Source organism: Monocercomonoides exilis, assembly GCF_001643675.1.
Source record: "Monocercomonoides exilis strain PA203 chromosome Unknown scaffold41-876177, whole genome shotgun sequence".
NCBI lineage: Eukaryota > Preaxostyla > Oxymonadida > Polymastigidae > Monocercomonoides > Monocercomonoides exilis.
In genome coordinates, this window is record NW_027150586.1 from 116143 (window position 1) to 139412 (window position 23270).

General features: G+C 35.5%; 6 protein-coding genes across 6 annotated transcripts; 3 read left to right on the forward strand and 3 right to left on the reverse strand.

Annotated features, from left to right (window-relative positions):
- Positions 1-3453: 3453 nt before the first annotated feature.
- Positions 3454-4299, reverse strand: MONOS_8544 (uncharacterized protein; the record flags this gene model as incomplete). Its single annotated transcript, XM_067878964.1, has 1 exon — positions 3454-4299. The coding sequence occupies one exon, from the start codon at positions 4297-4299 to the stop codon at positions 3454-3456; it is 846 nt and encodes a 281-aa protein (XP_067722464.1).
- A 5422-nt stretch (positions 4300-9721) lies between these two features.
- On the forward strand, positions 9722-10168 carry MONOS_16741 (uncharacterized protein; the record flags this gene model as incomplete). The annotated part of the gene is made up of 1 exon (XM_067869618.1): positions 9722-10168. The coding sequence occupies one exon, from the start codon at positions 9722-9724 to the stop codon at positions 10166-10168; it is 447 nt and encodes a 148-aa protein (XP_067722465.1).
- A 3797-nt stretch (positions 10169-13965) lies between these two features.
- Positions 13966-14427, reverse strand: MONOS_10382 (uncharacterized protein; the record flags this gene model as incomplete). The annotated part of the gene is made up of 1 exon (XM_067862828.1): positions 13966-14427. One exon carries the CDS (start codon positions 14425-14427, stop codon positions 13966-13968), a length of 462 nt encoding a protein of 153 aa, XP_067722466.1.
- Positions 14428-15876: 1449 nt separating this feature from the next.
- On the reverse strand, positions 15877-16517 carry MONOS_18001 (uncharacterized protein; the record flags this gene model as incomplete). The annotated part of the gene is made up of 2 exons (XM_067870979.1): positions 15877-16365; positions 16434-16517. 2 exons carry the CDS (start codon positions 16515-16517, stop codon positions 15877-15879), a joined length of 573 nt encoding a protein of 190 aa, XP_067722467.1.
- A 165-nt stretch (positions 16518-16682) lies between these two features.
- On the forward strand, positions 16683-17509 carry MONOS_18002 (uncharacterized protein; the record flags this gene model as incomplete). Its single annotated transcript, XM_067870980.1, has 2 exons — positions 16683-16779; positions 17307-17509. 2 exons carry the CDS (start codon positions 16683-16685, stop codon positions 17507-17509), a joined length of 300 nt encoding a protein of 99 aa, XP_067722468.1.
- A 2692-nt stretch (positions 17510-20201) lies between these two features.
- Positions 20202-20980, forward strand: MONOS_10381 (uncharacterized protein; the record flags this gene model as incomplete). The annotated part of the gene is made up of 2 exons (XM_067862827.1): positions 20202-20269; positions 20383-20980. The coding sequence occupies 2 exons, from the start codon at positions 20202-20204 to the stop codon at positions 20978-20980; spliced, it is 666 nt and encodes a 221-aa protein (XP_067722469.1).
- Between the last annotated feature and the right edge of the window lie 2290 nt (positions 20981-23270).

The window sequence follows — 23270 nt, forward strand, 5'->3', positions numbered from 1 at the left end:
ATTGTTAAATCCTTTAACAAATATGCTTTATTCGCCACTCCTACACACAGCATCATCGAGCCTCTTTTCGCCTGAGAAATGCTTCCGCATTAAGATAACGATAAAATTTTTGCATTGTAATTTGCATCAATAATTGATGTTATAAATGTTAACTATCTTCTGGAAACTTATCAAGCAAAAAAATAAAGTTTTAATAATCCATCGAAAAATGAAACGTTCATACCAAAGTTTACGAAAACCGTTTAATTTATCCATTATTCTTGTTAATCTAACTTATGCGTTCCATCTTCACTTTCATGTTAAGTTTATGTATGCAATACACAATGAAAAATACTATTCAAATAAAATTTTGAATTAACATTGAAAATCAAGTTTGTCAGGAAAAAAAATCGAAATACACAATGAATAATTCTTTGTTAAGCAATTGAAAAATAGTTCAATCAAGAGAAACGCCTTTTCATTGAAAATCTAATACTTTAACTTTGATCAATAAATGTGATACATAATATTTTGTTCCCAATTGTTTTTTCCTGTTAAGAGGTTTGTTAGGAACCAACAAATTTTAGTGTGAAAGTTTGATATTTTCATTTGTATTATGGAAACGGAGTGTTTTCTAATTAACTTCCATGGGACAAATTTTTGATCTGAAGCGACTTTTCAAAAATTACGACCCATATATATTATTGAAAATTCATTATTTAAATATTATTGGGTTATATATATTTTATGCTGAATTAAAAGTGAATAAGTTAGATGGAAAGTTTTTTTGTAATGATTAGAAAAGATCTTAGCCCCGCTATCAAGGTTGTAACTTTTCTAAGAAATTTTCAAAATGCTTAACAAAAAGAAATTATCGTTGGAGAAAACTGCTGCTTTGCAGAAGGACATTTGATATTGCTTAGCGTTGAAAAGAATGTGAATCGACAGATTTGAAAAATCTTCATTTAGCAAAAGAATACAGGACATGATTATAAAAGAAAATAAAAATAAAAAGGGAATGAATGAAAAACTTAGATTGATCTTTGTGAAGACTATCATTGACTGTGTGATGACGATTTTGCAGAGGAAGTCTTTTGCATTTGAGTGCCTTGTTTTCAATAAGATGCTTAACAAAGAGATAACAGAGGAAGTTTTAAAGGAAGTGAAGGTCGTTTTATTCGAATTGAGTCACATCATTATTTAACAAGTGTAAGTATTTCTATTCGTTTTTGATATTTCAAATATTTTTTCTCATCCATTTTTCGAAGAGAGAATCAAAAGAATCGAACATGAATAAAAACAAAAAATCAACAAATATCATCAGGAAAAGAGATATCTTTCAACACTAAAATATCAATCTGTTTAGCAGTTTATCATTTTACAGAATGGACTTTGACAAATGCTTTAAAGAAGTCATTGAAAATGAGATGCATATTGTTTAAGATGCAGAAAGAGTAAATGATCAAAAAAAAAGTTGATTTGAAGAGAAAAGGAAAATAGAATGAAGCAAAAACAATCATTTGATGGGTCCAAACAAAAGCTTTTCGAATTTTCTTCGTTTGATTGCGGAATAATAAGAATAATGGACACGTTGGAAGCGATGTTCAGACAATTCAAGCAAAAAAGGACAGCAACGGAGATATAATCAGTGGATGCTTTTATTTCACAAAAAGTGCAACGAGAAGCAGAGATGATTGAGATTTAGATTTGTGAAAACAGAAATTTTGTTGTTGCCTTTGAAGACATGTTTTTGAAATCCATTGATCAAGAACAAATTCAAAATCTTTTTTTGTTTTTGAATGTTTCATCGGAAAAAAATCATTTTTTGATGTAAAATTTCAGAATCACGTTATAAACAGTTAAATGAGTTCAAATTTTCATTTTTAATGATGAATCATAGCTGTGAAAAACAAAAGTTTGAACAATTTTTAAGTATTTGATTTCTAAGTTGAACTATCTAATTTGAAAATAAGTTTTGAAAATAAAAGCATTCATTGTAATTATCACATTTTCGAAACAAACAAACAAAAAATGATGTTATTGCTATATCATCTGTTGTTTTTGTTTCGGATTGATTTTCAGAACAACTTCGATTTCGGCATTGTTTGAAGCAGCTGTTTGAAAAATCAAATTTTTAAGCAATTTGGTTGAAATTAGGAATTCGTTTGTGCACACAAAGTAAATGCGAACATCGTTTGTCAGTTATTAATTTTTAGCATCGATCTTTCTTATCAACGAATTAATGCTCGAAATTTTTTTCGACAACGAATTGAAAAATGGATGTGTGCATTCATTTTCAATCTCTTTCCATCTTCAAGCCTATTTCAATAAAAACAGAAAATGTTCATCAGAATATTTATTCATTTCAATCATAATGCTGTTTCTGTTAACTCAGCTTTGCTCAAAAATAAAAATGAATATGTTTCGGCAAATCACATCAATCATTCAAATTCATTTTTTCATAAAATTGATTCAATTCTCTTCTGCTCTAAAATCAATAAAACAAAAAATTGTTTCATTAATATAAAATATCTAAAAAACAAACAGAGAAAATTATAGCACACCTCAAATATCTATTTGACAAATTTTAAAGCATATTCAACATATCGCTTTCCATATTAATCGGTGCAGGGTGATAGTGAAAGTGCTTTAATAATGATAGAAATTAACCCACTAAAAATGAAAATTTTATTATTTAGCTCAACAAAATCAAATAATCAACAAAAATTAACATACAGACAGCAGAGTTCATTAATTTTTGTAAGCTATACAAAGAGATACGGAAATATAAATATAAAATTGATGATCACATCCATTATTTTTTTATTTTTCGCATTTTTAAAACTGAACATGACAGACGAAGTTTCGTCAAATAATTACAACTTTAAAATAATTAGAAAGAGAGTGCTTTTCAAATGCTATTTGCATTTTTGCTCAACTCGTCTGTCATTTAGATTATATCTCGCAGAAGTTCGCTTCACTTCTTTCAATCTTCATCTTTTTCAGATTTAAGACAAACTCCTTTCTCTTCTTCTCAACCTGCTCCAGTATCTTCTTCTGCTCATCTTTGAGCTTTGACCGCTTTTTCTTTGAGTTTTCTTTCTCTTCCTCCAGCAGCTCCTCTCTCTTCTTCACTGCATCTTCCATCTGCATCTTCTCCATCTTCAGCTGTATCGCTTTCTCCAACTCAACTCGTTCGATGCGGCTTGGAATAGCCGACAATTATGGATCAGGAAAGCACAATGACGAAGAAGAAACGGGATGCAAAATTTGATTGGTGAAAGTTGGGGTGCTGGTGGGAAAAAAAGATAAAGAGCACATTGAAAGAGGAGGCGAAAGTGATGATGGTGAAAAAGACAAAGCATAGGCAACATGATTGTTATCAGATGAAATTGGTGTGGATGACGAAGAAGGAGATGATGATGAAAAAGAAGAGGAGGAAGGAGAAGAAGAGAATGATGCTGATGCAGTTTACTAAGGTGTTGACTGAAAAGTCTGATTCGGTTCAATTGACATTGTGTTAATTGCATTTTGCTGGTTAAAAGGCAAGTTTTTCATTCTTTCTGCTTCTCTTTCTCTTTCTTCTCTCAGCTTCCTTTCTTTAATTCGCCTCAATCTTTCGTCTATTTCCTTCTTTGCCTTCATCAAATACTCCTTTCTCTCCTTCTTCCTTTCGTTCTCCTCCACTTCTTCTCCTCTCACCACATCCGCATCTTTCACTTCCTCCTCAAGCCACTTGTCATCTGCAGGCGCAATATCACCAGCTGGCATCAGAGTCAGTATCCTTTCGCTTGTCAGTGACGAATACAGCAAGAGAAAATCTGTGTTCTTCTTCTCCTCTTTCCTCCTCTTCATCCCTTCCAGCGTCGCAAGAAGGCTGCCTCGTGGAGCCTTTGTGTGTTTGCTGGAACTTTGTGGAGAAATCAATGAAGAAATCTGAGGGGAAGATGAAGCAGATGCATGCGATTGAGAAATAGATGAGGTTAATGCTTTGTTTGCAGTTGTGTTCTTTGACCCGAAGTAATAATCTTCGTCTTCTTGGAACAGAACCATGCCATCCTTGTTGCATTTCTTCCTTTTCGCTGTCATTTTGGATTCATCCTTTGGATCATTGAAAAACGTTTTGACGCTCTGTGAATAAGAAGAAAATGATGATGAAATCACTGAAGACGTATCACAAGCACGTCTGCTTTTCTTCGAAGCAGACTTCGATGCTTCAGACTCACTCCCGTTCTGTTCACTCAGCTCGCTTTTCCTTCTCTCGTTTTCATCTTCGTCTTCAACGCCAAATGACCAATCTTTTCTTCTGCTCCTCCTCATTGAGTTCGCATTGCCCACCTCTGCTTATCTTCATTGCGAAATAAAACCCAAGCAGTCTTTGTGTTCCACTAATTTTCCTGACAGCAGCCATTCTTCGCAGGAAGGAATAACAAGAGATGTTCTGCCTCCATCAAATGACTCCAGGTGGATCATTCTATCGACTTTGCTTTTGGAAATGCCATCTTTCTCTGTCTATAAAGAACCCTCGTGTTCAATTCTTTTTCCTCTTTCTCTTTCTCTCTCAATTGGCGATGTCAATTTCCCTTCTATGTTATCTCCGATGAACAAAATTTCGTTCTTCTCTCTCATCCTCCATCTTGTTGCATTTCTCATTGTCTTCATCTCCTTCTTTTTCTTCTCTCTCTTCCACTTTCTCTCTTCCATCTCCTGACTCGCAAGCATCTTCTTGCTCATCTCCACCTCCATCCTCTTCACATTCTTATCTCCCATCTTTCAGTTCAGCTCCCGTCTTGTCTCCCGTATCTTTAACACAACTTCACAAGGCTCACATTTCTTGCACTCAAACAGCCCAATCGACTCCATCATTTTGTTCTTCGACTGTAAACTCTCGGTACGCCATGTTTCAGCCCATCACCAACCAAATGGACGCACACCAACGCCGCACCATCTGTTTTCTGCTCGCAATTCTGAGACTCGCATATTCAACAGAGGCGTCTGTTTCGTCAAAATAAGCCATGTGTTAATGTTATCTGTATCTGAATCAGAGCAAAAATATAATTAAATCCTGAAATGGACTTAAAATTATAAATATTCAGTTCAAAAATGATTAATAAAAAATAGAAAAGAAAAGAAAAATGAAATTAAATATATTGAACAAAATAACCTTTCTTATTTTCTATTCTGCCTTTTTCTGTTCTCATTCCTTTATCTCACCTCCTTCTTCAGTTCTCGTTCGTTTCCTTTCTCTGTAGTTCTGTTATTGCAACAAATATCTCCCTTTCACTGCATAAGACATGAGCATTTTTTTTCCTTTCTTGCTCTTCCGTTGCTGTCTCCAGCCGACAAACAATTGAATTCCCCGTCTCATAGCGTTTGTAACTTAGCGCTGTGAAAGCACTTTCACATTAAAAATATGCCACTGCTTCAATAATAGCTGCAACTCTCCAAGAAAATGAATGACTGAATGATGTTTCATTCGTCTTGTTGGAGCACGATCAGCAGAGTGAACTTAATCAGTGCCAGAGAATATGTTCGCTTGAAAGCAGCATCTGAAGAATTCCCAAATAAAAAAAACCTTTTCTTATTGAAGTTGTAACGCAAGATAAATGCAGTCCAACAGTATAACAATTAGATATAACTGAATAAATTAACATGAAATATAAAGATTTTGAATGTATTTTGACATATTTTTTAAATATAGCAGCAAATAAAAAATATATTTGAGAAATAATAGCATTTCTTCAAACATTAAAAAATAGAAAGTATTAGCAAACTGGTAAAAAGTTGGAAAAGCAAGTGATTTTGAAAAAATGAAAGAAACAAAACTCCAGCTTTAATCAGAACCATATCTTTTTGAATTTTTGAATATTTATTAAAAAAAAACAAATATCAGAAAAATTTTGATTTTTTGTTTAATAGTTATGTATGTGATAAGAGTTAGAAAAATATTTTTTCTGAATTTTAAAAACTTGTATTCATGGAAAAAACTTCTGTTTTCCGCTTCAAACAATGAAGATGACAGAAGGATCAGAATCTCGATGCCACTTTTTTTTGTTCAAAATGGTTTATTTCATCGATTTAACTTCATATATTACCAAAAAACTGCTTTTTGAAATCTGCAATTTTCGCCCTTTAACGCTTGTTTTTTTGATCTTTTTGATCTCGAAAAAAATAAAATATCGGGTCAGATCCTTTTTTCATTGAAGAATGATATTTGATGTTATTTTTTAATATTTTTATATTAGAATGATATTTTTTATAAGACAAATTCATTTATGCGAAGAATTTTTCAAAAAATTTTCAATTTAAGAACACTTAAATTTTTTTTTTCTGAGAAGAAATTTTTAAAAATTTTTTCTCTAACTCAAATCACATTAAAAAATTTTTTAACAATTTTGGAAATAGTCAAATAAAAAAAATAACAATACATATTTGTTTTCAATAAAAAAAATTTTTTTAGAATAATTGTGATTAACCATAAGAATACATTTATTAGAGAAAAATGTCGTTTTCTAAACGCCAATCGACATTAAATTCTCGATGCAATGTTATGTGGCAAGAAATCAAGTTCATTGGCGGAAGTGAAGTGGATTCGTTGCCTGCCTATTTGTTTTACACTTACAGGCAATCATCTTCAGTAATTAATGATTTACTGAAGTCTTTGAATGGTTTGGTTTTTTATTCTTTTGTATTGTGTTGAAAATATTATTTCAACTCTCTGTTATTTTTTTCTTTTTGATTTGTTAATGAATTATTTTTTTTGAAACAGAAAATCACATTAAGCTGCTGGAAGACCTGTCTGTGGTGTACAACAACGCTCCGTTGCACACTCAGACAACAATGCTGCAAGCGCTTTCCCGCAGCACATCATTATCCGATTTACAGGACTATTGATATGATGTCACAGAGGGGAAATTTATTTACGCGAAGCAAACGCTGAAGAAGAATCAAGGATTTATCATTCCGCCACAAAAACCTCATCTTCCTTCTTGCAAAAGTGGTTTGTATTTATTTAATTTTTTTTTAAATAATTTTCTTTGTTTATTATAGGCTCAAATGAACAGGATTGGGAAAAGGGCAACAACTGGATGTTGGCCCATTCCACCGAAGCCTCCACTTCGCTTCAGTCAGCAAAGAAAAAGCAGCGAGCGGAGCCGGATTATGGCAGATTCATTGATGAAGATGCCTGGGAAAATGAAATTGTTCCAGAAAACTCTTCTTCAAATGAAAAACAATCTTCTTCTTCAACATCATCTCAACTCAATAAAAAATCAAACATCGATTCAGAAAAAAATTCTCCTTCTTCAAATACTTCTTCTTCTCAAGCTGTTGATGCCCAAATCAGTACTCCAATTAGGAGAGAAAGGGGTCCAACAAAAAACCAAAATAAAAATTCATATCACAAGCGTCATTCTTTTCCATCTCCAATTCCAATTCACAAAATATTCAAATCAAAAACTTCTTCTTCACAAATTTCAATTACAAAAAAATTGAAAGAAAGAATAAATTCTTCATCATTTCGAAATGATAATGTGTTTGTGAGGGACCAATTGATCGATTATACCACTTCACCCACATTAATTCCACCCCAAGTGTTTCAAAATCTCTTTTCTTCATTTTCAAAAGAGAATGACACTTCAACACTTCAACAACAAAGCATTCCATCTTCAAATAATGAAATTTCTATTCAAAATAATTCTTCAAAGAACATTTCAAAAAAGAATGCTAAAGAAAATTCATCAAAAAATAATTCTCATTCTCTTTATTCTTCTAATTCATTAAATTCTTCGAAAACATCATCACAAATAGCAAAAGGATTGCGAAACTTAGGCAACACTTGCAATTTGGCTTCTCTTCTTCAATGTTTCTCTTCTCTAACAATACAAAAACCATCTTTAATCGAAAAACAAACAACTTTGAAGAACACATCTTCGCGTGTTGTAAGTGTTTGAAAACAATTGGCTAAAGATGGAACGGCAGTGCGTTCATGGGTCTCATCTTTTATTGACAAATGGGAAGATTTCTGCAACAACGGCAGAAGACAGCAGCAAAATGTTACTGAGGCGTTAGAAAATCATCACCAACTTCTTCAAAAAGATGAGTTTATTAACAAGGATTCCTTCAATCCAGCAATCATCACTCATCTCAAATTCCAAAAATGCCAAAAAATTTCATCACACTTCAATGAAATTTGTAACAATGTCGTTATCAATTCTTCCTAGAATCACAATGGATTATCTTCTTTCTTTGCAACTTAAGTTTTAAATGGAAAGAATTGTGTTTATTACAATGAATGAAACGAAAAATGCTGTGCTGCTCGATGGGAGGAAATGGCCGCATTTCCAGAGGTGAAAGCCCATTGTCATGAATGCACTGATTCTGCTGGTTCTGCTCCTTCAAGAACATTACAAATTGAAACAGATCGTGTAAACCAGCGCACTTTCTGCAAAGTGTTTTCAACAGAAAACATTCAACATTTTCAAAAAGATAATCAGGAAACGATTATTTATCATCTTTCTGTACAAATACTATTTAAGCGTTTGGATCAAAGAAATGGACACTGCATTGCTGTTGTAAAAAGGATAAATGGACATGATATCAAATGGAATATTTGCAACGATGCTGATGTGACAGAACTGAACATCGAAAATTGGATAAAGGCATGGAAGGATCTTTATGCTCAAGGTTACACTTTGTCACTCTCATACTATATCAAAGAAAAAACAAAACCAACGTTATCATCCATTCAATTTGGTGGTTCATCATCTTCATCTTTTTCAGAAACATCAAATTAAACACTTCAAATGACATATCATCATCATCATCAATTGCACAACATCCTCGAACAACTTCCATTCCACAACTATCATCATCAATCTCATCAAATAATGGATTGGAGGCACTAAAAGAAAGAAGAAGAAATACGGGCATCTTTTCTCCGAATGAAAAGAGATTAATCTTCAAGCCCAAGACAAAATTATGGAAAGAGTTTTCCGAAGAAACAAATATTAAAGTTTCTTTGTCACATTTATACAAACTCACAACCAACTTCTCCAAAGCGAAAAGGCGGACAGATCTCTGTGGCATGTGTGAGAAGTTGAACAATTTGGAGAATAAACTCAAATCCTCACAAAACAAAAATGGACTTTCTTCTGCTGAGTTTCATTCTCTCAAACTTCTTCGACAACATCGACTAGTTGCAGAAATGCAACGAAAACATTATCAATCAACAGTCGACAATTTGAAAGAGGGAGAAGCAGTCTTCGTCTTCGACTTCAAAGAAAAATGGAAACTCCCTATCAGAAAGAACCAACTTCATCAAGAATTCTTCAATTATCAACAAGTCTCTCAATTCACAATCATCTCCCTTCAAAAAATTAATAATCAACAAATAAAACGAACTTTCAACTTCTTCTCCGACTGCCTCTCAAATGATCACAGATTTGTCATTGAGTGTCTGGAATCTGTGATTAAAAGACACCTATTCTCAGACACTCACACGTTTAAGTTCTTCTGCGATTCGGGCCCACACAACCGAAATCGCTTCATTCTTCACTTCATCCTTTCAAAACAATCAAAACTTTTGAAAAAGAAAAATACTCAACTCAACTTCTTCGCTGAGCACCATGGAAAAAATATCTGTGATAGTGAATTTGGTGCACTTGTGAACACAATCAACAACAACCTATCAACTGAACACATCACCACACTTCATGACTTAATCAACTTCTTCGAAAACAATATGAACACTTCGACATCAGCTTCTTCAACTTCACAATCAAACATTTTCTCAACACCATCATCAAACTCTTCACCATCTTCAACATCTGTCAATGACTCTGTGCATGAGAGGTACTTTGAAGAATATGTACCATCTCAGCAAATTTCATGGCCATCTCTGTCAGTTCCTCACATGAAGGACTACTTATTCTTTGAGCGCAAGGGCTCGTTTGTCTGCGCATCTGCTGTTGGATATCTTCCTCAACGCTCTCTGGTTTCCCTCGAATCTTCAACAACGAAAGAAAATGTTCAACGTTCAAGAAAGTCATTTCACTCTGATATCACATCATCCAACTCTTCTCTTCTTTCTCAATCTTCTCAAGATCTTCTTTCAAGGAGATTTGATCTTCTTCTTGACTCTTCATCTTTAAATGAATCTCAAAATTGTATTAATGGTGTCCCTTATTAAGAAACGAGTTGTTGTGTATGCTTAGCTGGCACTCTATCGGAAGGGTGCTGAAAATGACTGTTCGTATTAGATATTGCAGCCTTCGGGCTGCTTTATCCGGACCTGGATACGACGAACAGCCTCCCAGGTACACAATAGATAAAAATCCGATTGTTTTCTTACTGTTTCTGTCCCTGTAATGTCCTTATTTTCACTTGGTAATAGTCCCGAAATTTATTTATATATGTCTAAATAGAGATTCATTTTTTGATGGGTGTTGTGAAGAGTTTCAATGATTTTTTGATCAGATTTTAGGAAAGGAGATTAGCTGAGAGTGTGAAGTGATGTTTCATCACTGTGTCTGCCTTTTTTCTCTGTTGGATTTGATCTTTTTGAGTTAGGAAAAGAGAAATATCAGAAAGGGTGGAGTTGATGGAAAACAGAGTGAAAATGGACAAGTTAGTTTTTGAACTTTTTTATATAAGTTTTCTTTTTTGTTTAGAATTGTCTTTGGTACCATGAATTTGTTGAAATAGTACTATTTCTTCTCATATCTTTTATTGTTCAAAATTGTTGATATTCAGTTGATATTTGGTGATTGTTTTATGATTATGTGACAGAATTGTGTTTTTTTGAAAGTTATTGAATCTGATTAGAAAATTTCTGATTGTTTTTCAATTTTTTTTAATGATTAATATCATGAAGTACTTTTTGTTTTTTTATGTCATTTTGATTGGTGAATGATTGCTATTTTTTAACGTATTTTTTTTTTTCATTTCACTCATTTTTCTATGATTTTCAGAAAAAACTCAATAACATAAAATAAACTCATTTTTGAAACGACCACTTATCTAATCATTCAGTAATGCATGAAAAATGAAAAAATATGACACATGCACAACAACATTTTCGAATGAAAAAAGGATCTGACCCGATATTTTATTTTTTTCGAGATCAAAAAGATCAAAAAAACAAGCGTTAAAGGGCGAAAATTGCAGATTTCAAAAAGCAGTTTTTTGGTAATATATGAAGTTAAATCGATGAAATAAACCATTTTGAACAAAAAAAAGTGGCATCGAGATTCTGATCCTTCTGTCATCTTCATTGTTTGAAGCGGAAAACAGAAGTTTTTTCCATGAATACAAGTTTTTAAAATTCAGAAAAAATATTTTTCTAACTCTTATCACATACATAACTATTAAACAAAAAATCAAAATTTTTCTGATATTTGTTTTTTTTTAATAAATATTCAAAAATTCAAAAAGATATGGTTCTGATTAAAGCTGGAGTTTTGTTTCTTTCATTTTTTCAAAATCACTTGCTTTTCCAACTTTTTACCAGTTTGTTTAAACTTTTTATTATTGAATTTTTATTGTAATATTACAGTTTTTTCATTATATTGGAAAACTATACAATTTGCTTCATTTTAATTGAAAAGGATCCTAACTTATTGATCAAATGGTCAATCTACTCTTTGGAAAGCATAACGATAGGGATGGAGCAGATTAATACGTATCAATGGGAAACGCAGGAATGTGTGCAAGTGTCATGATTTTTATGATTTTTGATTGGAACAAAAGATGAAAACAAATTCAGCTGATGTTTTGTTGAATGAAGATTTATGGATGGAATTCTGTGAATGCAAAATCTGCGCAATATAATGTAGCATTTTGGAATGTTAGGCAGGGGGAGCAATTTGGGTGATTTTTTTTGATATCATAAAAAAAGATCAAAAATCGAAAAAATAAAATCTATAGTGGTATTTATTGATCATAAAAAATAAATGTATTTTTTCAAGTCTTTAGCTTTTATTTCTGTTATATATATTTGTTTTATTTATTTATGTTAAAAAAAACATACCTCTTTAATGTTTTTGATTAAAAAGGATTTTTATGATCAAGTTTCAAAAAAAAAATTGAAAAATCAATCTTTAAAAGGAAAATAGATATTTCTAAACTGGAAAAACAAAACATTGAAAAGAAAAAATTGAAAAGAAGAACAGAAAAGAAGAACAGAAAAGAAGAAAAGAAAACAAAATTATTTAGACAAATTTGACATTAATTATTATTTTTCTTTTTTTTTCCTCACCTTTGTATAGCCAACAAATCTCCGTTTATTTTATTCGATTCATCAGATTCATCAAACATAAACAGATAAAGTGGAATATTGGATTAAGCCAAATTCAAAAGCTTGTTCCCTCACATTTCTCTGATTAAAATTGTTGCAAACAATGGAATTGATGCTGATGCTTGTGGCAAAACACAGCAAAGCCCCTGTGCCACAGTGGAGTATGCTCTCGGATGCGTTGCTCCCTTCAGCGATGCCTCCCTCTCCCTTCTCGTCTCCACTTTCACTCCCACAAAGACTCTCACATTCCGTTCTCCAAATACAAAAATTAATGGAAAAGATGTATTTTTTCAGGTTCTCATAAAAATTCTTTCATTTTCCATATCATCGAAAAATCTTTGTGCCTTCATTGTTTTTTCAACAAGAGCATATATCATCACTTATTTTTAGAGAAGTTTAACTAAGTTCCGAAAAAAATATAACTTTTCCATTTTCCATTTGATTTGACTTCTTCATCAAATGAAAATAAAGCTCTTTGCTAAATGGTATCATCTATTTCTTCTCTTCAAATATCATTTTTTCAATCATTTCATGTGATTTTCTTCTGATTATATTCCCCTCAACTTTTCCATTTCAACTTGTCCGTAACTGATAAACTCAACTCCCTCATAGAACTGTAATTCAAATAAGCCTTTTCTTCAAAATTGATTTTCTTCCTCATTTCATTTTCAATAATTTGTTGTGATTTTGAAGTTGTGAAATCTGCCGAAGGCTATTTTGGAACCCATCCATTTCATAAAAGAATTGTTTCAAAGCTCTTTCTGTTTTCACTGCAAATGCTTCAGCTTCCAAATGAAAAAGTCAGATTCGATCTCCTTCCTTTGATGAATGTCTTCTGATCTGATATTCCAGATCAAAATTATTCATTTCATTGACGTGTTAGGTTGGTTGAAATTCTATTTCAGAATAAATAATTATCTGTGCTTCTGAATAGGAATGAAAGACGAGGTCTGATGATGAATTTGACGGGTGCTGAATGAAAGAGAAGGAGACGAAGATAGAGCAGGAAGTGAGAGAAGAGAAAGAGAGCCAGGAGAAGCAGAATTAGCAGAAGATGGATGGACAGCTTGAGAAAAGAGGGAAGGAGATTGAGATGTTCTGAGAGAAGGAAAAGATTGTTGTTGGATGTTCATAAACAAGGACGAATTGACAAGTGATGAAGTTCAGTGAGAAAGAGGAGAAGAACATTTTTTGTATTTGCAGCAAAATCAGCAGCTGAATCTAAAGGCGCAACAAAATTGAGTGTATGGTATTTCTGCATCAGATCCATCGCCATTGAATTCTGCGACATGAAGAAAGACACCAACTTTGAGAACGACAGAGCATCTCTTCGTCCAGGAACACTGCTCTGATTGAATGTTCTAATCCCTTTCTCCTTCTGAAACAGCAGAGGTGATCCTTTCCCTGCTCCTTTTCTTCCCTTTCTGTGTGTCGCTTCTGCTTCCTCTTCGCAGTTCTGCACTGTTCTGCCTCAGCCCGCTTTTCAGAGCCTCATCAGATCCAACCACATTCTCGTTTGCCTCGCGTCGACTGCTGCATTAACAGGTACTTTTCGCATCTCCCACACAAATTGCACATTTTCCTCGCTTTTGATGCGAACATGGCAGCAGGGCACATCCAGTTCATCGCTCAAATCTTCCAGGCAGAATAAACGAGGTCATTCAACATGCTGTCCAATTTTCGCTCTCTTGTCAAAAATGGCGTTTGGCTTTCTTTCGCCTCTTGCTGCGCCTCACTTGCCATTTAATTCTCCTTCTGGTTGGTCGGCGTGCCTGTCTCAAGGTGTGGTTGTAATATTCCTTGGACACTGCTAAACAGATTCTTGTCTTTTTCTTCTTTCTTCTTCCTTTCCTCTCTTTCTCTTCTTTCTCATTCCTCTTTTTCTGTATCTCCTGCTTTTTCATCAGCGGAAGCAGTTTATCTCTCTGATCATCAGATTCCAATGAACTGAACATGATCTTTGCTTCTTCATCGTCCACTTTCCCTTTCTCGTTCTGAAGCTCATCTTGCATCGCCCTTGTCACTTCTCTGTTGAAATTCTTCATCCCCAACACGCTCAATGTCACCACTCCTCCTCCTCCTCCAATTCCTCCTCCAACAGCAGGTGATAGCTGTATTGTTGATGCACCAACAGCTCCTCTTCCCATCTCCATCTCTTGACTGTCCACAATCAATGCTCTCCCTCCGACTCCTCTCCATCCTCCGTCAATTCGCTTCCCTCGTGTAAAGTGTATCGTTCCAAAGTTTCCTCTTCCTGAAATTTATTGTTTAGGCTGTTAAGAAGGAAATGGTGAAGGAGAGGAATTTGTTGCTGCTTTTGATGTTGTTTTTGCTGTGCTCGTGATGAAAGTGGATCTGTTTTGGCTCATTGGAATGTATTTCGTCTTTTCGGCCGTTTCTTATTGATTCTTTGGTGTTTGTATTCTTTTCTGCTTTTTTTTTGTCTTTGCTTTTGAAGCAACTTCTTTGGGGTTGTTCATTAAATCCTCCAATATCACTTCTTTATCCTCATCTTTCGCGTTATCTTCATCGCCTTCAACTTCTTCCTTTTCTCCAGATTCTTCGCATAACGCTCCACCATCCGAAATTATGCAAACAGTGTAAGCACATCAAATATATCCGGCTATGGAACAAAATATTGTCTTTTCCTTCTTCTTCCGAACTGCTTCCTCATCCTCCCCATCTGCTGCTCTTCTTATGTCAGGAATAAGTTGCGAAAAAATCAACGCAACGAGGAAGAAGAAAATAGTGAAGAGGGCAATGACCTTGGGGCTGCTTCAACTTGTGCACAACGGTTGATATAGCATCGGAGGAGGAGAGTGTGTATTGCTGTTATGCGGAGAGCCATTGCAAACTCAGAGCGATGGGGTGGTTTTGGATGGAGAGAGAGGTCTGTTATTGCTGGAGAAGATTAGGAAGATGAAGGAGAGGGAGAAGGAGATGATTGAGGAAGAGAAAGAAAAGATTCGTTTTGCATTGAAGAAGGAGATGTGCCTGTTCCTGTGCCAATGCCAGCAATTGAACGAGTCAAAAATGTTTGTGTTGAATTTTGATTGCTTTTTCTTTGTCTTTGTCTTCGTGACACATAAGACGGATTCTGAAGAGTTGCTTCTTATGGGGGAAGGATCACAGGAAGAGGTAGACGCGGCGCATGTTTTCTTTTGATCTCTTCGATGATTTCATCAATTTCTGCTTTTTCTGCTCTTTCTTGTGATTAATTCACTTCTGACTGTTCGGATGAAGAAAAAGATGAAGATGACAAGTTTTTTATTTTTTCTTTCTCGAAGAATTTAACTGTTGCTGCTTTTGATGACTATGTTGAAGAAGAAGAAGAAGAAGAAGAAGAAGAAGAAGAAGAAGAAGAAGAAGAAGAAGAAGAAGAAGAAGAAGAAGAAGAAGAAGAAGAAGAAGAAGAAGAAGAAGAAGAAGAAGAAGAAAAAGAAGTGAATAAAAATGATGGTTGGCAAATGAAAATGCTGGCAAAGTTAATGCTGTTTCGATAATTTACTGATGAGTCCTTTTCCGTTTTTTGATTTCAAGTAGAAAATCAAAACAAAACGTTGATAGTGTTGTAACGGGCTTATTCTTCGTTTCAGCTCCTTTCAATTTCTCGATTGAAAAACATTCATTCTAGGCCTTTCGAATGTCTCTGCCAAATCCATCTCCTCTCCATTGTCTTCCTTCTCCCCACCCACCCGAATCCTCTGGCTTGTCACATACGCTGCATTGTTCAGAAGGATGCTCTGTGGCTCAAACACATTCCTCGTCGCTGACACGCTGTTGCTCGCAAACACACCTGCATTGCCCAATCTGCTCTTCCCGAGAATCGCACAGGGTGTCGACAGCGAGAATGAAGAAATAGTTGAAGATGCATGCAAAGAAGATATGTTCGACAAATAGGCGGAGCTTGTGGAAGATTTGCAGAGGGAATTCTGTGTGAGAGAAGAGGGGTCTGTAGCTGGAGATGAATGAGCGAGTGGCTCTGGAGAAGTTCCAACAAGAACAGAAGGGGCAGACAACTGAGTATGTTGCAAGGGATAATAAGGAGGAGTTGCAAATGTTGAGAAGGCTGTGATGTTTTGAGTGTGCAGCTGAGCAGATGAGAATGTGCTGTCAAATGAGTAAAATGTCTGGTACTGTTCATCATCATTTTCATTACCTCCTTCTTTTCCTCTGTCCCTCCTCCTCCTTTCTGTGACTGCCTGTGGAAGCCCTGTGTCGAAAGCGTCAATTTGATATGCATAAAACTCGTCTTTCTGTTTTGTCTTCGTCTTCGGCTTTTACGTTTCCAGCTGACTCCTTTCCTCTGCTCTGCGCTCAACTAACTTTTGTAGTTTTCTTTCTTTTCTTCTTCCTTTGGAACACGCTGTCCTCTCTTAGTTCCTTGGTAGTATCACAAAGATAGAGCATGAGCTCGACGTATCTGGCTGCTCCTTCCCCCTTCCACTGCCATTTTACGTGCGATGCCCATTCGCCTCATTCTGAACAGCAAGAGCACGGATGTCGTTCGAAACGCTGAAGCAGAGCGGGATGTGCCGTCGCAGAAGAGGAAAGCAGTTCAGATGCACATCCTGCAATCTAATAGAAGGCTTTGATATCGATGATGATACTGTTGAGAGAAGGAAAGCTGAATGAAATATTTATCAGGGCGAATTATCTGGCTACTGATTGAATAGCTCATATTCATTCCAAGGAAGATGGAATGATCCAATACGAAGTGAGAGGAAATATCATTGAAAAAGAGGAGGAAGGTGAATACATGCAGTTACAGAGAAATCCATTTATTATCTTTAAGTATTTTCGAAGAAGATGCTGATATGTTTTCAAATGATTTCATTGATTGAACAATATATTGTGTTTGATTTGAAAACTTCGAAGGAGCAGTTAATTGAAATCACAATATTTTTAACAGGCAGATTCAAGCTTATCAAAGAAATCGGATATCCCCGAATCTTTAGCAGCTTTTGAGTTATCATCTTTCAATTCTTGCCACAAACAGAAAATGATTCTGGCCTTTTTGTACGAAAAATAGAAATTTACAAAACATCTGATGAGGTTAATGGCAAAAAATGTGAAGAAGGTCAAGAAAAACACGAAGACGAAGGCGAAGGAGGAGGTGGTGGAGAAGAAGAAGGAGAAGAAGAAGAAGAAGAAGAAGAAGAAGGAGGAGGAGGAGGAGGAGGAGAAGAAGAAGAAGAAGAAGAAGAAGAAGAAGAAGAAGCAATATTTGACTAAAGTAGATTTTGTGTATTTTTGGCTATGCGATTCATAACAGGCGTGCTTGTAGCTGAATAAGCAAGTGAATTGTGAGAAGGCGAATTTTGTGTTTGCAAACCGAGAAATGAGGAAGATGGTTGATTGAATGAAGGAGGATTATAAAAAGAAGAGAAAGAAGTAGAAGAGGAAAAAGAAAAAAGGGTTGAGAATTGCGAAATCAGTAGAACGATATTTACGATGTTGAGAATAATTTGCGTGATGTTGTTGATTGGCCAAAATGTCTCATTTGATGTATAAACTTCAGATTGGTTAAAAAAATTCAATCACCAAATATATGACGAACAGATTGGATAAATCAATAAAGCTGTATATTTCCTAAGTCAATTCACTTTCTTTTTGCGATTTCCTCTCCATTCCCTCAGAAACAAAAAATGAAAATATTTCTCAATTTCTTTTCCTTTCCATTCCCCTCTTCCATTCAACTCACAAAATCATCAGAAAATATCAATCCCTCCTCTTCTTCATCTTTTTCATCCTCTTCCGAAATATCTTCTCCTCTCAAAAATTACCCCTCTTCCGATCTAACATTTCGCAATTGTCCTCTTCTTTCAAGCTTTTACCCCCCTTTCCTTCCTTTCAAAATCCATATCTCCCATCAACAATAATCACCTTCCTCATCATCCTCAACCACTTCTCTATATATTTACTACATTTTCCTCTACAAATCTCCACCTGCTCTTCCCCATCTTTTTGTCTCAGAATTTCTTCCTTTCAAAAGCTCCTCTCAAAACATGAACATTCTATAAAACACTCAACTTTCACCCCCTGCCACAAAAAATATTCTTTCATCCCTTTTCTGCCCCATATCCCTCCTGTGCAAGGTGTTGATGAGATAAACGAGATATACTTCTTTTGGTGATTGAGAATATTATTAAAGGAGATGATCATGCCAAAAATAGAAAATACACCTCTGCACATCCACCACAATGTGTACAGGCTGAAAAGACCCTCCAGTGAGATATACAATATATTTTGTGAAGAAGGATGCAATGCTGTATTCAACCATTCTGAGACAGAAATAAAGAGATTGATTTATTTTTGGAATGATGATGGCTGTAGAAATGAGTGTGCTTGGCAAAAAGCAGTCGAAGAGCGGTTTGGTCTTTATTTATTTTTCTATATATGAACATTTATCTGTTGATGTTTTTGTGTTTCTTTCAGGGCAGGAGGTGGAAATGAATGAAAATGAGAAAAAGCTGGATATCGTGTTATGCAGAATTGACATCGAATTGGGAGAGAGAATTCATAGAAAGTCCACAGGACAGAGGGATTGAGAAGGAAATTAGAGATGTTAGTTTCTTTTGAAGCAGTTGGATTTATAAAACAAACAAAAACCTCTTCTTTTCGAGAAAAGAAGAAACATTTAAAGGAGAAAAGGATATTAGAAAGGACGATATGTTAGTCAGCGCATGATCTGTGTAAATTTATTGATTCAATTCACAATTTTCAATATCAACTAATCAATTTTTTTTTTTTTTCAATAACAATATGAAACACATTTTTTAATTTGCAATTGTTATATTCCATTATCGTAATTATTGTTATCATGTTTTTGAAATCAGTTAACTAAAGTTTTATAATGTATTTCGAATTTTCGAAATTTTTGTATAAATTTTTTATGTTTTTTTCAAAATTTGTTAGAAAAACGATTGGAAACAAATTTATTTCAACAAACAATAAATAACAACAATATATTTAACTATAATTTTATGTATTTTCGTATAAAGAATATCTTATCAACCCCACCCTTAATGAAAATTTTTTATGATCAAACGTCGGAATTTTTTATGATATCAAAAAAATCACCCATTTGTGGAATTTTTTGGCAAGGAAAGTGGCTGGCAATATCGAGGGAAGGATATCAATATCAAAAAAAAGGCAAGAATTCAACGAAAAAAATGAAAACCCCAATATATTGGTTTTATTTGTTAGGTTTTCCTGTTGCTCAGACTGGACAGACAGACATGGAAAGCGATGAAATTCTATTTCTGATTCCGTTTTTTCTTCAAAAGAGTGGAGAACAGCCAACAACGAGACATTCAATTATTGAATACTTTTCGGATATCAAACAATTTTCTGTCCAGCTGCATCTGAATTCTGCTCTGAAAGTATTTGGAATGTTATCAAACAGCAAGATTGACGTTGACAATTTGGTGTTTCTGTTTGTGCAGCGCACATTTGGCTATCATACATATCATCTGCTGCAATTCCTCCTCCTCTTCTTCTTTCCGGATATCTGCATCTTCTCTATTATATACTCATCTTTTCAAAGGCAATCTCGAACTGAACAGCCTGGTGAATGAGATGACTCCATTCTTTTCATTTGAGGCTGCAGCATGCAATCAGATCACGTTCAGCATGTTTCTCTTCTGTCATCGCTCCTCATTCATCCTTCCTTCTCTCTTCCTTCTCACATTTTCCCCCTCGCTGATTGCATGTTCTTCCACTTTGTATTGTAACAGCTTGCCTCGAAGCAGCTGATTTCTTTTCATTTTGCAAGTGTTTTAACAGGCAAAGAATTGTTGGAGCTTATCGAGAAGAGTGAGAAGTGTGAATGAGAGAGAGAGAGAAAGGGAGGGAGGGAGGGAGGGGGGGGAGGGGGGCAAGAAAGAAGGAAGGAAGTTGATCAGTGAGGTTGTCTTGGGATTTAATGATTGTGACTCAACCGAATAGAAAGAGGAAGCGAAGAAAGAAAATTGAGACGATGATGATAAATTTGTTTGATCTAAAACACTGGAACTAAAGTATTTAAAGGCATGAATCATTATATTTTCTTCATTTTTTTTATTATTTTCTTTTGATTTTAATGTGAAATAATGCATTTTTTTAAGTTTCAATCAGAACCCGACGAATCGAAACATTTGCGCACACTTCCGCATCATCTTCGACTTCTTCGTTTGTGTTCTCTCAGGGATAGTCATTGGGACAGACGACACAGCGCAGCTGAAGGTTCCACCACAGGAAGACATACAGACTGAGGTGAAGCTGCAGGCGTGTAGGATCGTGCCGCGGAGTGAATGTGCGTGCCTGTTTGTGAATCAAGAATTCCAGCCGCTGTCAATGCCACTTAATGCGCCAGCAGGTACAATGATTCCTTCGCTTGCTACATGTGCGCTGATGGGGCGCGTGTGTGGAGAGGCGCTGCACCCTGCAGCACCTGGTCAATTTCATTGCGCAACGATCTTTCGAGCGCATGGGGTAGCTGAGCATCTGGAGGCCGCGGCACACACATTATCCCCTTTGCTGGTGGTGGTAAAGGCGAAGCAGATACCGAATGCAGTACTGCCATGTGTTTTGTTAGCGCTGGCAGCGTATTTCTTGGCAGAGGTGTGTGGCGACTCGCTCAATGAGATGCTGATGAAGTTCAGAAGAATCCCGTCGATTGCGCTTCAACAACTGAAAAGAGCATATTTTGGAGAAGATGGGTAATTATTTTTGAAATCATATATTTTTTTGGTGTGTTGATTTTTCAAAGATTGTTTGTTATTGAATAGAGAATTTTAATTTTTATTAAAAATTCCATCAAAACCACATTAAACACAAATGTTTTAACTAAAACAACAAAGAAAATATTTTTTTATTAGATTTTTCAATTTTTGGTGTTTTGTTGTTAATGCTTTTAAAAAATTTTCGAACCGAATTTTTTGAAAGAAATAATTTGATTTCAAAAATAATCACACAGATGATAAAGAAGATGGAAGAGAAATGAACAGGAGACAATGGAATTGCTGATTGAAATGAAGATTCCAAAGAAGAACGAGAAGAAGAGATGTTGAAACAGCAAAGAACGGAAGAGCACTGGAAATGGAGCAATTGCAGTAGAGGAGGAGCGGAGTTCAGATGTGATCGTATTGTATTGTCTGTTTGAATGATATTTTTGAACGAAGTGGAAGCAGAGGCCTCACCGAAGTATCATGTGGAAAGCTGGTAGCTGTGTGAGGAGTGGGTTGTACAGAGCGAAGAGACAGAAGTGATGGTGGATAAGGGGTTTTGGAGCAGGCGTGCGTGCAGAGAGAAGGGAAGTGATGGAAATAAAGATGGAGATAAGATGAAGAAGGGGGAGACAAAGAGGAAGGAGAGAGAAAGTGAAAGCGAAGAGGAATTATTAATGTTATCTATAAATTTCTCCGATAAGACACATTTTTATTGTGCACGTCACAATTAATCGGATATTTCATCTTCTTCGTCGTTGACTTGTGATTCAACTCATTTTTCTGATGATACAGCAGTTTTCACATCATTGAGCAGTGGAAGAAAAAGTTAATGGAGCAATTGAAAGTTTTTGCATCCTGTTGTCATCTGGCCAACCGTTGCTGCGATTAGGAGAAAGATCAGAAAGGAGCAGGACAGCCAAAATATATCTTGAAAGAGACAGACAGTTGTGTAGACACCAACAAAGGCAGTTTTTGCAAGAGGAATGGAATGCATTCAGACAGCTGTGCAGGCAGAGAGAGAAGGCATGCAAGAACGCAACGCGATTTGAAAAGAGAAGTTCAGCCATCGTTGCATTCTGATGCATTTCCTGAACTGTCTCTTGAGAAGACATCATTCTCTTCCTCTTTATGCTCTTCCTCTTCTCCTTCTTTTCCCACTTCTTCATCACATTCTTCTTCTTTTTTGATGTTTCCTCTCACTTCATATTGGATCAGATCCGCAACATTCGAATGTGTGTAAGATTTTCAATCAAAAGATAAATAAATCACGCAAAAAGTTTTATCATTTTGTTAGGCTGTTTTCAACAACATCATCGTCACTTTCAATGCATTCTGCAGTTTCGCTGGATGTGCATTTGATCCTCTTTTCTCTTCTGCGGCACACATCCTGCTATGTTTTGGAGCTTCGAATAGATTTGGTGAACAAGCTGCGCTGAATGGAGTAAATGGGCATCGCACGTAAAATGGCAGTGGAAGGGGGAAGGAGCAGCCAGATACGTCGAGCTCATGCTCTATCTTTGTGATACTACCAAGGAACTAAGAGAGGACAGCGTGTTCCAAAGGAAGAAGAAAAGAAAGAAAACTACAAAAGTTAGTTGAGCGCAGAGCAGAGGAAAGGAGTCAGCTGGAAACGTAAAAGCCGAAGACGAAGACAAAACAGAAAGACGAGTTTTATGCATATCAAATTGACGCTTTCGACACAGGGCTTCCACAGGCAGTCACAGAAAGGAGGAGGAGGGACAGAGGAAAAGAAGGAGGTAATGAAAATGATGATGAACAGTACCAGACATTTTACTCATTTGACAGCACATTCTCATCTGCTCAGCTGCACACTCAAAACATCACAGCCTCCTCAACATTTGCTTCTCTTCCTTTTTCTCCCTTTTTGCACACACAATTGTCTGCCCCTTCTGTTCTTGTTGACACTCCATTGAATCCCTTAACATTTTCATCTCCTTCCACAGACTTCTCTTCACTCACACAGAAGTCCTTCTGCACATAGAAAATTTCATCTCCATCTTTATCTCCTTATTCTTCTATTTCTTCTTTCTAACTGCTTATTCCTTGTATTATTCTTGAGAAGAGCAGATTGCGCAATGCAGGTGTGTTGCAATCAGGAGCGAGTGAACAGTGAGGGATGTGTTTGAGCGGTGGAGGATTACACTGAACTGAACAGCACATGAGGCTATCAAGGGATTAGTGTTGGTGGTGAGGAAAAGAAGAAGGAAAAGAGGTATTTCACAGAGTCATTTGAATAACTCAGAAAAAAAGGTTTCTCAAAAAAG